Source organism: Emydura macquarii, unplaced genomic scaffold, assembly GCF_026122565.2.
Source record: "Emydura macquarii macquarii isolate MOO-44397 ecotype Brisbane River unplaced genomic scaffold, CSIRO-AGI_Emac_v2 contig_3343, whole genome shotgun sequence".
Lineage (NCBI taxonomy): Eukaryota > Metazoa > Chordata > Testudines > Chelidae > Emydura > Emydura macquarii.
The window spans coordinates 3,036,397-3,051,260 of NW_027133480.1; the positions used below are offsets into that span (position 1 = coordinate 3,036,397).

General features: G+C 37.3%; 1 protein-coding gene across 4 annotated transcripts in view; it reads left to right on the top strand.

The window, feature by feature from the left end:
• Positions 1-14,864, top strand: part of DOCK1 (dedicator of cytokinesis 1) — a 525,973-nt gene that overhangs the window by 104,972 nt on the left and 406,137 nt on the right. For all 4 annotated transcript variants that reach the window (XM_067533435.1, XM_067533436.1, XM_067533437.1 and 1 more), the window contains exons 21-23: positions 1,450-1,550; positions 2,964-3,098; positions 10,253-10,361. In XM_067533435.1, coding sequence (XP_067389536.1) covers positions 1,450-1,550; positions 2,964-3,098; positions 10,253-10,361 — 345 coding nt within the window. The remainder of the gene's footprint in view (positions 1-1,449; positions 1,551-2,963; positions 3,099-10,252; positions 10,362-14,864) is intronic.

Here is a 14,864-nt window from a genome sequence, read left to right on the forward strand (position 1 = left end):
TAGGTCCAGCAAGTCCTGATGGGAATCAGGAAACTCTCCACCAGAGTGTCATACCTAGCCAATGGAAGCTGCTGGGTATCTGATCGGAATATCTCCCCGACTAAATAATCTATTCAAGCCTTTTTGGATTATCTGTTCCACCTGTACCAATAAAGTCTAACCTTATTCTCAGTTAAGGTACACTTGGTGGCCATATCGGCTTTTCACCCTTCTATCCAGGGCAGATCGGTCAGTTCACATGAAATGACAGCCAGATTCTTCAAAGACCTGGAGAGGCTCTTTCCACCAGTATGAGACCTGATTCCTCAGTGGGACTTCAGTCAGGACTCACTGGGCCCCTTTTGAGTTTTGGTGTCTCACTGTTTTCTACACCTAACTTGGAAGCTTGCTTTCTTGATGGCAATTACTTCAGCAAAGTGAGTATCAGAGATCAAGGCCCTGTCTCCTGAACCCCCTTACACGGTGTTCTACAAGGACAAGGTCCAGCTGTACACTCTCCTGGCATTGTTGCCAAAGGTGATAATGCAATTCCATGTCAACCAGGCTATTTTCCTACCTGTTTTCTTTGAAGCCCCACAACTCCAGTGAAGAAGGGCATCTCCATACACTCAACTTCATGTGAGCTCTGGTTTTCTACATGAACAGGACTAAACCTGACTGCAGATCCACACAGCTGTTAATTGTGATTGCTGAATGGATGAAGGGTCTGCCGGTATCATCTCAGAGGATATCAACCTGGATCACTGCCTGCATCCGAGCCTGCTACGAGCAGGCAGGGGTCATGGCTCCGTCTTTGCTGAAGGCCTGCTGTGTAAGAGCCCAAGAGACTGCACTGGTCTTCCTGGCTCAGGTCCCAATACAGGATATCTGTAGAGCCGCGACTTGGTCTTCGGTCCTTATCTTCGCATCCCGTTATGCTGTCACTCAACAGACCTGAGACGATGAGGGTTTTGGCAGAGTGGTATTGTAAGCAGCACATCTGTGATCTCTTAGCCCACCTTTAGAAACACTGGTGGTGATTCACTTAATATGGAATGGACATGAGCAAGCACTCAAAGAAGAAAGAACGGTTACTGAGTTTCGTAATTGTTCTTTCAGATATGTTGTTCATGCCCATTCCACAACCCACCCTCCTTCCCTTCTGTCAGAGTTCCGGCAAGAGGGAACAGTGTGCCCTATATACTGGTGCATATGTGCGACCCCAGAGGGTGCTAGAGCTGGCCCTACAGATACTGCTAGGGGAAATGTCTCTGGCACCAGTGCATGTGGCGCACACACACCTAGTGTGGAATGGACATGAGCAGCATGAAGAAGAATGGTTAGGAAGATCAGGAACCGTTCTTTCTGTATGTTACTAGTGTGGCTCATTTGAAACGATTTAACAGGTTAGCAGATTATAGAAATTCAAAGATTTTGTGGCTAATGAAATAATTATTCTAATTTTAACAGGTATTTATCATTGGACTGATTGCTGACAGAAAATTTCAGCATTTTAATCCTGTCTTGGAAACCTACATTAAGAAACATTTCAGTGCTACTTTAGCCTACACGTAAGTTTTTTTAAAAATATTTTTAATGAAAAAATTATTGTTTAGAATATGCCCAGATGGTATTCACATTTCCTTTTGTGTAATTTAAATAGGTGTTTTCCTTTAAATGTGAAGAAATTGGGGGGGGGGGGTTCAAGTAGGAGATATTCTTGCTTTCCTTTTTCAAATTTGAATTAATAGTAACTGTGGTGAAAATCCTGAGGTATGAAGCCCAGAGTTCTTCCTTATTAATGAGCTGATGATTTGACTATTTCAAACATTTTTATGGGGAAAAGTGTCATAAATAAAACATGACAACTGCCAGTTATACTTGTGCAAGGAATAATAAATATTTAAAATTTTAAAATCCATCTTGCTTACAGTGTAAAATTGGTTTTTGATTGTCTTCTATTATCTGCCTACCTTTGTCATCTTTAAGCAAAAACAAAACCCCACAAATCAAAAATAAAACCCCTCAACTTCCTTTTGCTATTCACTGCTTCGTACTGTTCTTGTTGGATACAAAAACGGTAATGGATGTCTTTGCTTGGCAACTTTCTCTTCCCCAGAATGGAGTTTGGTAGCAAACTTACCTTTATGTACTATTTAGGAAGAAAATGTTTGAAATGTGTTCACTTAAGTAATAAAGACAATATTAGGTCCTCAGTTACACCCATTAGCTTCAGTGGGTTATATGAGGGCACATTTGGTCCTAAACTTTAAGCGTTTTAAAAATTTCACTCATAGCATGTTTAAAAGAAACTGAATGCATTGTATGTAAAATAGTGATTTTAAAACTGGGAATTGTCTGTGTTCCAGTTTAAAAAGTGATTTCCAGTCAGGAAAAGTGAGGCTGTAGAAGTAGCAATTTTGTTAGTCCATAGAAACAAAATTTAAAAAGTCCCAAAGTTGGAGATGAAGCCATTTTTTAATATCAACTAGTATTGTATATAATTTTGAAAAGAGCAAGTTTTATAGGATCTGTTTTGTCACTGCTCCATAGGAAAGCCATACACAAGGATAGCAGGTCCAAACCATCAGGTGCTATTGATTTAGATATTCTAATTAAATTTAGAAATCTATTCATAAATATTTATGATAATTCTTTGTACTTGCATAGCACCTTTCACCTGAACATCTCAAGATTCAAAGAACTTTATAAATATTAAGCCTCACAATTCTCCTATGAAATACATGATGCTGTGTTCATTTTGTAGGTAGGGAAAGTGTGCAACAGAGAGATTAAGGGAATTCCCCAAAGTCACAGCTAATCACTAGCAAGGACAAGAATTGAATGTAGAGTCCTTACTTTCACATAATAAAATGCTTTAATGTTATCTGCGCTAGCTGTGGCAGATTTTTCTTTTAAATTCTTCAGAAGGCAAAATCCTTAATAGTTACAGTACAAGTAACCTGCGTTTTGTTTTCTAATAGAAAGTTGACCAAAGTTTTAAGAACTTATGTGGATAATGCTGAGAAACCTGGTGTAACGGATCAACTTTTTAAAGCTATGAAAGCTCTGGAATATATCTTCAAATTTATAGTGCGGTCCAGAATATTGTTCAATCAGTAAGTATTAACAATTAAAAAAAAAACAAAAAACAAACAAACCTAACTCTAAGGTTTCTATTTTTTCTTTTCCTAACTATGATTTTTCTCTTTTTTTTTAAATTATAATTGATATTAGAGACGTTTGTGATGAGTTTCTTGCTTTTTTGTATTTACTGTAAATATTGTGCCTGCTAGTAGACTAGTATAAAACGAAGCATTTTTCATAAGGACACTGACTGTTTAAAAAGTTAAGTACTGTGGAGTAAATGGAATATTATTTATTTCGTCTTAAAGCACTTGTTTACTCTGCACAAATTTGGCTTTTGTCCCCAAAGCATAAGAAAAGGTAACTTAGGCATTATTAGACTGAAGGAATAAAATTTAAGGTGTTAAGATCTTGTGAAGTATGATGATTTTATGGACACATTGCTACCGTTTATTTTGTGATCTCACTGCTACTGGTTTTGTAGCTTGTAATAATCCTATTCCAGCTATCAAACCCTAACTATTCCGGTGTTGAGTTCAGCATCCCTCTCTCCCAGCTGCCTTGCACCAAGCCTGGCAAATGTAAATTATGAATATATGTGGGTATATTTAAGCATGGACCTCATATTGGGAGTGATACGTCAGTTTAGTAAGGGCTCATAAACACTTCCATTGTTGCTCATAATTTTCTGAATGTTGTAAGGGATTGAAAACAGAAGATTTAGAGTGGGAAGCCAAACTTAAGTGTGGCAATTACTCTTGTTATAATTAGCATACCTGATGTGTAGTGAAGTGTAACAATTTTATTAACATGGGTTTGGAACGGCTATATTACTTAAATGTTGCAAACCAATGAGTTATGCTGGTCACCCCCAAAGAATTCCAGTCAAACTTTTAAATCATACCACATTACTATGATTTCTGCATATGTTATCTCATCAACACTATTTTAGAAATGTTTTGAGTATCTTAAATGTATTGGTATTTAAATCCTTTCATTCTCATGGCTAGACTTCCTTAGTTTTTAATCAAACTATACAGAAGGAGGGTAGAAAAACATTATATCTAATATATCTTGAAAACCTAACAATAATCGCAAGTAGCGTTGTGATATATAATAGTGTCATGATTTTGTGATCCAGTACCTCGAAACAAATACTGTACATGCCGTTGGAAATCTGTGAAAATCTCTTTGCTACTAATAGGATGCATCTCAATAACCATCACTGGTCCAGGGCTGACTTTTGCTAGTTCCTCACCTCAGATTACTGTAACTGTTTGGAAGATATTCGACCTGTTGGAGAAAGGCAGAAGGAAACTTTTCTGTGGGCCACATTGTTGAGGATCGCTTAAAATCAATGAACTCATAAAAATGGATTTTTTAAAAATTTAAAATAAAATACATTGTTTCAAAAAAACTTATTTGAAATTGATAACCTTTGTTAAGGCCTAAACTTACTATAATCTTTTAAAATCATTTAAATAAAACAAAAAACAATAATTTTCCAGCAGTATGTTTACTGCAGAAGTTTTAAAGAAAGTCAAATCAATGAACTGCTGGAAGTCACAGACTAAGCACCTGGAACAAGAGTTTTTTGAAGTGCCACTGTGATAGTAGTGGCTTTTTCTCCAAGTGCAGAGAAAAAGATTTCTTCATTTCAGTTCAATGACTAGTTCATTCAAAGGTGAGAGATTGACTGATTGGGAACTGAAAAAGTAGAAAAGCTTGATTTCCTCTTCCAATCTAGGAATAAAAATGAGGTGTGAGAAGATGAGATCTACTATTTCTAAAATCTTGAAGGACTAGCTACAGATAATACTTTACTTGTTTAAAAAGCTAGTTAATTTTAAATACAAAACAAGTTTTGATAAACTTTTCTTCTCATTTATCTAGCACATTTAAGGTAGTTTTATTTAACTAATAAAAAAAAATTCTGTTTCTGTGCTTTTAACCTGAATTCCAGTTTCTAACCAAATGTAGCCTGATAAGTAAATCACGAGAAAAAAGTTAATCTAGTAAATAAGAACTGCATCATTCACCATTTCTAGCATAATAAAAGTGTAAAAATTAAGAATTTGAATAAACTTATTTTAAGCTCTGTAATTACTTAAATACATGTGTGTAGAAGTAGTGTATCCTCCTGGCTAGTAAAAAGTTGTACCAAATTATACCAACCAATGAGAATGAACTTTTATTTAGGAAAATAACTTAAAAGTACAAATACACCACAAGGTTAAAATCCTTGTTTTAAATCAAGGTTTCCTGTTTGTTGATTTTAAATCATGATTAAAATTGGTTATTTTAAATCACTTTGATATCATAATGATCTGCAACTCTGAGGCAACACTGGGGCATCTGCAGAACAGTCCCTTTCCCTTCCCAGGACCCTGCAGATGGCTTTGTTATTCCAAGTCCTGCACAGAGGGGGAGGGCATGGAGGGAGGGAAGAGAGGATGCAAAATGTCTCCTCAAGCCTAATGCAAGTTATGACAAAAAGTTAGCATCTTCACAGAGAACCCCCTGTTACTCATGAGGTTCCCATGAGCTACCATGGCCAAAGGAGTTAGGAGGGAGTCATTGTGGGCCATAGTAACTGTGGATGACCATGGTCTCCTGCAGATACTGAGGGTATCTGTGAGGTTTGGGACTGGTTTTTCTGCAGGGGATAGCAAACACTTCTCTCTCTCTCCTTCCTCCAATAGAATGATGTGGAGCTTCTCCATAAGAAAATCCTTGTGGGGATTTCTTTGCAGAAACTCCTTCTGTGGCTTTTAATATGGGAGGGGAGAATCTGGGCCTCTCTGGCAGACTGTTTTCCAGTTTGTGTAATTTGCTGTGATTATTACCTGCAGAGGTAACTTTGTTGCCATGTCTGAAGTCAATATTCACCAATAAAACTAAATATAAATAACCATTTTCCAAGCAAATTAAAAGTTATCATGGAATTGCATACACCAAATATACAAACCTATAAATAAGCATGTATTTGACTTAATTTAATCCTTAATGTAACCCTTTTGCTATTTCCAATAGGATGTAACAAGATTATTACCAGGGATTTATGTAGCGTTCTGAAGTTGTCACCAAGTTTTCTATAAATTAAGCAATGTAATTTCTTTCGATAATATTTTTGCTGTGAGATTCATAAGGTACTGACTCACTTATTTTGTTTCTGGTCCTACAAATCATTTTATAAGAAAAAAAATAATTATCTCACACTGCAGATTTGATTGACAGAAAAATGATCCCTTGGTGTTTGCTGTTGGATTTTCTGGTGCTAAGTACTAATTCAAATTGCACTAGCACTGGGAAATCACATCTCTGAATGATAAGGGTTTAATCAGAAAAGCTACTAAACTGGAATGATACAACAATTGATTCTCTGTTGTAAAGCTGAAACCCATATATGGTGATTATTTAGAACTACTAAAACTATGGCATAATGTGTGCTTTCCTTAAAAGAAATGGTCTCAGTGCTACTGTTTGTGTGAAACACTTAACAAGCTAGTAGCCTCTGTTCTAAAGAGAAAGCTTTTAAAAAAGGCATTGTATTTACAAATTATAACTTTTTAATAAATCAAATATGTTCTTAGTGAACATGCTGATTGTGTTTGGTACTGTACAACAAACACACACACGTTTCATATGATAAGCAGGCTGCAATCTCAGATAAATGTATAGGCCCTGATCCAGCTAAAGTCATTGGGAGTTGCAGGTGCTGGGAGTTACCGAAGCACAAAGATTTATATTTCTTGTCTTAACCAGCTTCATGTATCTGTAAGATGTCTTGATGGATACTGTCTGTCAAGCTTTACGGTTGCTTTTATTTAGTAGTAACATCAACTGTAAATTGTTCAGGGGAACATTGCAGTGTCTTATTAAAATTACATTTTAGGAATAAACTAAGTTGTGCTGCATGACCTACAATTTTAGGAAAGTTGAAAAGCAAAGGTCTCGTAGCAAAATAATACAGTTTAATTACTTTTTTTTCCATTTTCCCCTAGTATGTTACTTAATTGCTTTAATTTTTTTTTGTATTTATGGCTCCCAAGGAATATGCATTTTGTGCTAGAAATAATATACATTATTTTTTTAGCATAAAGTAGCAACAACATCCTCATCCTTTTCATACACCACTTTTAGAAATTATGTCCCTATTCCTCATTTGAAATTTGTAATATTGATGATCCATAGTGAGTTCTAAATAAATCTTGTGATCTTTTCAAGTATGAAGAAATCAGCTGTGAATATGTAAAATGCCTAACCTATAATGCTTCCATTGCCCTAGAAAAGCAGAACCATATGCTGAACTTAGAAGTCTCCCTTCTGACTTAGCTTAATCAGTGTGTAAAGTAGAGGAAAATAGAAGGGAAGTGCACAAATATTGATAGCTGCTGTGACGGGTCATGTTGACATATGATAAAGGGGCACTGCAGCACCTGGTGTAAATAGAATGTGGCGAGATGGAGAAAGAGGCCAGAGACAAAATTTCTCAAATAGGCCCATAGGCAATCAAAAACTGAGTTTACAGTGCCAGGGAAATTTCCTGGTGCTTCCCACACCCATTGCTATACATACCACAATTTAGACTTGACCAGGATGTTGTGGTTCACTGACCTTCTGTCTCACTGTCTCCTATATGTACCGTCCACCTTCTTAACTATGATTTCCCATATGTTAAACCCATCTAGGTGTACTTTCTTTAACTGAAGCTCTCAGAAGTCTATTGACTGCATTCCTGCTAAGTATGAACTAAAGAACAAATGATACGTTTTAAGTTTCCACAGGAAATTTGTTCATGGTAATGGTGCTGACCTCTGGTTAGACGCAGTAAGAAGCATTCCTCATTTCACCCTTCCCCCTACATTCTAGGCAAAGTCCCTGTTACATTTAAAATAGAAAATAGGTTCAGGAATTATCAGTCACGTTTTTGCCATATTTAGAGATTGGACCAAATTCTCTTGCTGAGTTGCATCATTACATCACTGAGGTGGCACAAAGCAGTTGTGGTAAACATGCCAATGGCCTGTGATAGGATGTTAGATGGGGTGGGTTCTGAGTTACTACAGAGAATTCTTTCTTGGGTGTCTGGCTTGTGAGTCTTGCCCACATACTCAGGGTTTAACTGATTGCCATATTTGGGGTTGGGAGAAGGAATTTCCCCCCAGGGCAGATTGGCAAAGGCTCTGGGGGTTTTTAGCCTTCCTCTGTAGCATGGGGCAAGGCTCACTTGCTGGTGGATTCTCTGTACCTTAAAGTCTTTAAATCATTATTTGAGGACTTTAATAACTCAGTCATAGGCCAGGGGTCTATTATAGAAGTGGGTGGGTGAGGTTCTGTGGCCTGCGTTGTGCAGGAGGTTAGACTAAATGATCATATTAGTCCCTTCTGACTTTAAAGTCTATGAGTCTTTGAGTCCACAAGTTGTGATCTGGCCTCATGCACCCAACAGAGATCCCCTGGCATTGGGGGAAAACTCTGCTGGTGTAGCTGCTCTGAAGCATGGCCCCTGTGCCTTAGTTCTGTTGCAATAATTAAGCCTGCATATTTACCCTAATTATATATTCAACTGTAAACCGTACTTGGAAGTTCATAAACTGTCACAATAATCTGTAATAAAAATGTTAATAAAAACAACGATATCAAAATGAAAAACCTGAATTAGTCCAAACCCCAAAAGCCTACTAATATAACTCAAAACTGTATTAAAATCATGCTGAGTAAAAAGAAAAAAAAAAGTAACCCCAAAAATTAATAAACCAAAATTAATTTCCAATATTAAGCCTAATTAATAGACAAAATAATAAAGGAATAGACTATTCACCCATCACTTTCTCTTTAAGTCCTTTAAAAAAATTTTATAAAAACAGATAGGGGCTATTGGAGCTTCACCATCATTGCTGCCATTCACACTATCTCCTGAGGGGGGCCCCCCCCCCCCCCCCCCCCCCCCGATCTTTTTCCTAATCCTGAAAAATATCCTGACCAAACTGGGCCAAACCAAAAAAAAGCAAGACCCATATAACTTTGCTACATCTATCAGCTCTGGCTGAATCCCAAACACCACCTAAAATAAAATAAATCAAACTTTTAAAAGCAGTACAACATCTTCAGCCCATCTTGGCTAACTCTCCCTCTCCTCTCTCTCCCCTCCCCCCCCCCCAAAACAAAACAAAACAAAACAAAAAACCCCCACCCCAATTACTACCATTTTTAATATGATCTAAAACACAGTCAGACAAGGGGGTTTTCCTTTGAAAAACTCTCTCCTGCTAAAACATAAAGTAATGAGGAATGTTGTTAAAATAAATGCTTTATTTAATACTTCACATATCAAATATTTTAACTGTTTTTCTTTCTTTTCTTTATCTTTAATAAAAAGTTTAAAGGATCTTTGATGGTGTGTTTGCTATAGCGCTAAGCAGGCTAAATTCTATGTATACCAAATCTTGTTTAACACTGTTCAATTTTAGACAGTAACTGAGTTATGTTAACACCTTTAGCTATATATTCCATCCAAATTACTACAACACTCCTCTCTTCCCATGTAAGGGGTTCCTGGTGGTGGAAAGGGGGTTGCCACAGCAATTCTCCTGTCATCGGGTCTATTAAGGACCTTAAGACAATGGCAGAATTTAAAAGATGACTAACAACACATGTAAGTTAGGTTGGTTCTGGTCCTGAGAATCAGGGAGCTAGAACTGGCTTCCTGGCATGCTCTTTCCATCCCCTTGCTTGCTTGCTCCAGTGCTGAGCAAAGGAGTGAATCTAGCCCATTATTTTGCAACTATGTGGAGTTGGGTGATGATGATGAGAGGGATTGGTAGTATCTCAATGACTTAGGATGCAGTGTTAAATCTCCACCTATTTGATGATGTACAGGGAAAGCTTTAAAATAGGAATAATCCATTTTAGTCTGTGATTTGAATGAACTTCCTTCTGGTTAGCTCAGCCTGGTCTCTCTTTGTTTCCATTCTGTGGAAAAACACTCCAGCTTGATTGATAAAACTTTTGGAATTTAAAAACCGCCCTATTTTTCTAGTGTGATGTGTAATGCAAGGCATTGTCCTTTGAACAAAAAGTGACTGCTTTGGAAACAGTTTCCAATATTTTATATGATATTTCCAGGTTATTTTTTCCCTTGTGGTTTGTGCTTATATTACACAAGTAATTATTTGTTTCTCAGACTTTATGAAAACAAAGGAGAAGCAGACTTCATGGAATCCTTGCTGCAGCTATTTAAGTCCATCAATGAGATGATGAATAGTGTCTCTGATCAAACTGTTATAGTGAAGGTAAGTGTCTCAAAGAAAAATGTCTTGGCTTTGCATTGAATTATATGACAGTAGGACTTAAAAATACATTTCTTTTCGTTGCACTGACCAGCAATAATTAGGCAGCTGATGCAGCATGAACTTGTATAGTGTACCCAATAGAGTATTTTACTTTGAACATAGTTAATAATTAATACATCTAGTAAGAGGTTTGTCCAGCTGTATTTTTAAATACATCTGATGTTGGTATGTTTATTTGTATCACTGCAAATATTACTTATTTTATAAAGTACATTTACCTAGAGGTCAAATGAAGTTTTGCTTTTCACATGCTTGTTTAATCAATAGAACTAGACATTATTTTTCAGGTACTGAAGACAATGTGGCTTCCTAATCTTGCTCAAGAAACATGAACGAGGGCCTCAGATACTAGACTGTTTCTATAAAATAGCCCTCATATCCTAGGCTATTTTGTAGCAACAGTGTAGTACCTGGGGCCCTAGTTCATGTTTTTTGGGCAAGATTGGGTAGTGATTCAGGCTAGAAATCTTTTTCCTTCCTTTCTCCCTTTGCTCTGGTGCTCGTTCTTAGAAGGCTGGTTCTTGGAGTGTGAAATTTGTTTGAGAAGTTTGTGTTGGTATGTTTTTAATACAAAGGATGTTTAGAGGATCCTCAAAGGACACTTGGTGATAGTACATAGGGTGTGTCTAGATTAGGGATATTTACACCAGTATAACTACATCAGGGTAGTAAAACAAATGCCACCCCTTAAAGTAGCAGCTGTGCAAGCCCCATCTTATGCTAGTGCAGCACATATGGTCTAGGGGAAGGTGTAAGAAAACTACAGTAGGCCGATGTGGGATCATGTGCCCCACATGTAGGTCTCATCCTGATCTCTAAAAGGGTACTTAATAAAAAACCATTGTTTACAGTGTGGTGAATTTGCTACAGGTGATTTTGTTGCTGCTCTTTTCCTCCTGCTTATATGAGTGATGGGTCGTCAACAGGAAGATTACCTGGTAGTTGGGAGGAGAGGGTACAGAGACAGGATGTCTAGGGCTCTAGAGGAACATGGTGTTGAAGGAAGTTGGGGATTGCGGATTGGGACCCACCAAGTGTTTAAAGCTTAGTTACTGAAGTGCCTGCTGCTCTAATGTTAGTCATGGTGCACCTGACATGCTACCAGAGGCTTGTGCTGCAGGCTTTGCAGAGAGAAATGGGCATGGCCAAGATATCCCAGCCACACAGCAATCCCTATTTGTTTGAATGGCCCCTTAGAGTCAGGTGCCTCAGTTGTCCCTTTTTTTGTTTCCTTTCTGTATTTGTGTATGCGGTTCATTTGATTATTTTCTGATTAAGTTCAGGAAAGTCTTTTTCTGTCGTTATAAAATTCTCCAGTTTTGCACTCCATATGAAATAATACATATTTTTTATGTAGCTATGTTTGTAATCAAAGTTTAATTACCTGATTCAGAGATCTTACCAGTGTTTTCAATGGGTAAACTAGTATTTTTATTGTATTTCAAATGTTATACTCTGGGGCACAAATCCTCAACACAGCACATCCACAAAAATAATGGAACCAGGCCAAAGATTTCACCAACTAAAATGTTCTAAACAAAAGGGGTGGGGTAGAGCCTTCTACATTCCTTTGGCCAATCTAGACTCTTTAGCACCCTTTTGCCCACTCCCCACAAATGCTAGAGCACCAGTTGTCTCTCAGAACCAGCTTTCTTAACCTAGTCATGATTTGATTTGCTGTGGTATCTTTCCTCAATATTGTAGTGTAGAATACAGCTTTAACCCTCAGTTCATCCTTGCACCGTCCGGTGAAAGGCAGGAATGTGTATTATGTATTTATGGCAATACTCTCTACATTGGCATCTTGGTTTACATTGGTGCAACTGACAGCATAATTTTAGCCCTGATCATCTTATCTGAGAATGATTAAACTATGCTACTGAAAATTAGTGGCTTGCGGTAAAGATTAACAGGCTTTTTCAGGTGGACATGATCTCCTTCCTCAGGCACCAATCCTGTAATGAGCTTCAGAGAGGAAGACCCCCTGCACTGAGTCCTGTTTGGAGTCATTGGACTCAGGGTGTGCACAGGCGCATCCACCCTGTGAAGCTCACTGTAGCATGCTAACCTAAGAAGATACTGTAAAATTTTGAAAAGTGACGAAGTCCTACGTTGAAAAGAGAATTTGCCACTTAGGCACCTAAGTCTCATTGAAAGTTAGTGGGATGTGGGCTACTAAGTCACTTAGGTGCTTTAGAATAATTTACCTGGATTGTTTAAACATTTAGAAAATAAAAAATACGATTCCTGAGTATAACTTGTAGATAGATAATCCTCAGATGAGCCAACCTCACGCTGTGCCTACTGTGGGGGTGGTTTAAGCCATCTTTACTCCTTCCTCGATTCTGCAGCTGGCAGATAATTGAACTGGTCTCCCATAGAAATTTCTTTAAGAATCATTCTTTGGCCAGGGATCAGCAAAGCACATTTTGCATCTCCTTTCTGTCCTTTACCGGACCCAACTGGCCCCTGCCTTGCACACTTTGCTGAAGGGGAATGGTTAGCATAAAGCTTTGTGTCTCCTCTGCCTTGTGTCTCCTCAGCTGCTTTGTTCTAAGCTTGCCAATTTATACTGTGCTGGGGCCAGGGATCTGGCCCAGAATATTTAAAATGAACTTTTTTTATTTGTCGATACAAATATTATATTTGGAAAAGATATTATCTTGAGTGTGCATGGGTTTTTTTTTATTTCCTTTTGGTAACTCTTTGGAGTTAATTTTTAAAAAGAGATTTTTTTTTTCAAGTTCTGTTTATTTCTTTTAAATTTTGATATTTTTTAACAATCAATGCATATGTTTAAAACCAGATCATTCTGAACAAGCCTCTGTTAGTTGTTTGTACAACTATCGACTTAATAGTTTATATCTGAAAACATTGCTTTGACTTAACTAAATGTAACTGATAAGAAAGAGTGAAAATACTTTCACCTAGGCACCAGATAATGTTAACTGATGTGCCTTGATTTCCTGAAGTAGCATAATATACATTATATTTAGATGTGGTCACTTTGTTAATGCACATCAGAGCTTGTTTTGCAGTTCGTTGCCTGAAAAAAAGTTAATTTCTCTCCATATATTTTCTGTGTAACTGTGCAGGAATTTTGAGGTTTCCTTTTGCGCTTTCATGGTAGCTGCCTTTAATACTATGATAAATTAAACACTGTAATTTTAAGTTGCCTCTTTAATGCAGGTACTGTACATACTTCGAAAAGAGGGTTAAAACACAGATTTGAGTTGATAAATTTTCTATATCTCCCCTTAAAACTAAATGAAATGTTACTTAGGGGATGAATAATACTAGTCACCAATAAAATAGTTGAATATCTAGAGATAAATTATTTTGTTTAACATTCCTTTGCTTGGTGGTAGTAGTTTGGTTATTTGAGTTATTTCCTGAAATAGGGTGAACAGAAATTGGTACATATACATATTCTTCATTATTACAAACATAGTGAGATTTCATTATTTTTATTTCCCATTTTCTGCTAATTGGTGCATGATAATTATTGCCATAACCTTTTGTGATAAAAGCATGAGCTCAATCTAAATCTACGGTGGCCCTTAATGCACATTTTTCCTACTACTGATTTTTCCTAGTACTACTTTCAAACAAGGGTGGTTGCATCAGCTGCATCAAATTTGTGGGGATCGTCATATTTGGACTATGTTTGCATGAGGGAGTTGAACAGGTTCCAGGAGGGTTCTTGCCTTATAATTAGAATGCTTGCTATTGCATTGTTTTGTACTCCTCTTCAGGATACTGAAGATGGCCTAAAAAATATAGACCAGTAAGTAAAATAGCTATATGTGTATTATTGATCTTGATAAAGTACATGTATTTGTAAAATGATTCTGTAATGAGAGCAAGAAGAGGGACAGAAGATGAGATGAGATGCCATTTTTAGTATAAAAATTTTCCTCTGTGTGTGGTACTTTTAATAACTCTAACTGTGGCTTTTGTCCATACTGGTGGTACCTCAACATCCATAACTTATGCTTTTTTCATGGCAAGTGCTTATTGGTAAAGCTACAAGAAAGTAATTAAATTATTAAGGTGCTAGAGTGCAAGATGGTGAGGTGACTTAGCAGAAATAAGGCAGTAGTAATTGTGACCCTTCTGTGCCTAGGGTAGCCATCTGCAAATGCCAAGGTCAGGGCAGGCTGCCAAAGGAGAGCAGATTCTCCCAACACTGGTGGGTGACACTGAAGTCAGACTTCTCAACCAGCCACAAACTGCTTCTGATTCCCCACACCGGTTATCCAGAAGCCAATATACAAATATCCACAGCCCCCTTTACTGCATTTCAGTCTCCGGCTCCCAATCAGCCACTAGGTCCAGTAAAGAGACCAGTTATTTAAAACTCTATGGTCTTTACCAAAAAGGTTTCTCCTGATCCCAAAGGGTCAGCCACAGTACCAGATCAATATAAGTTTTGATCTTACC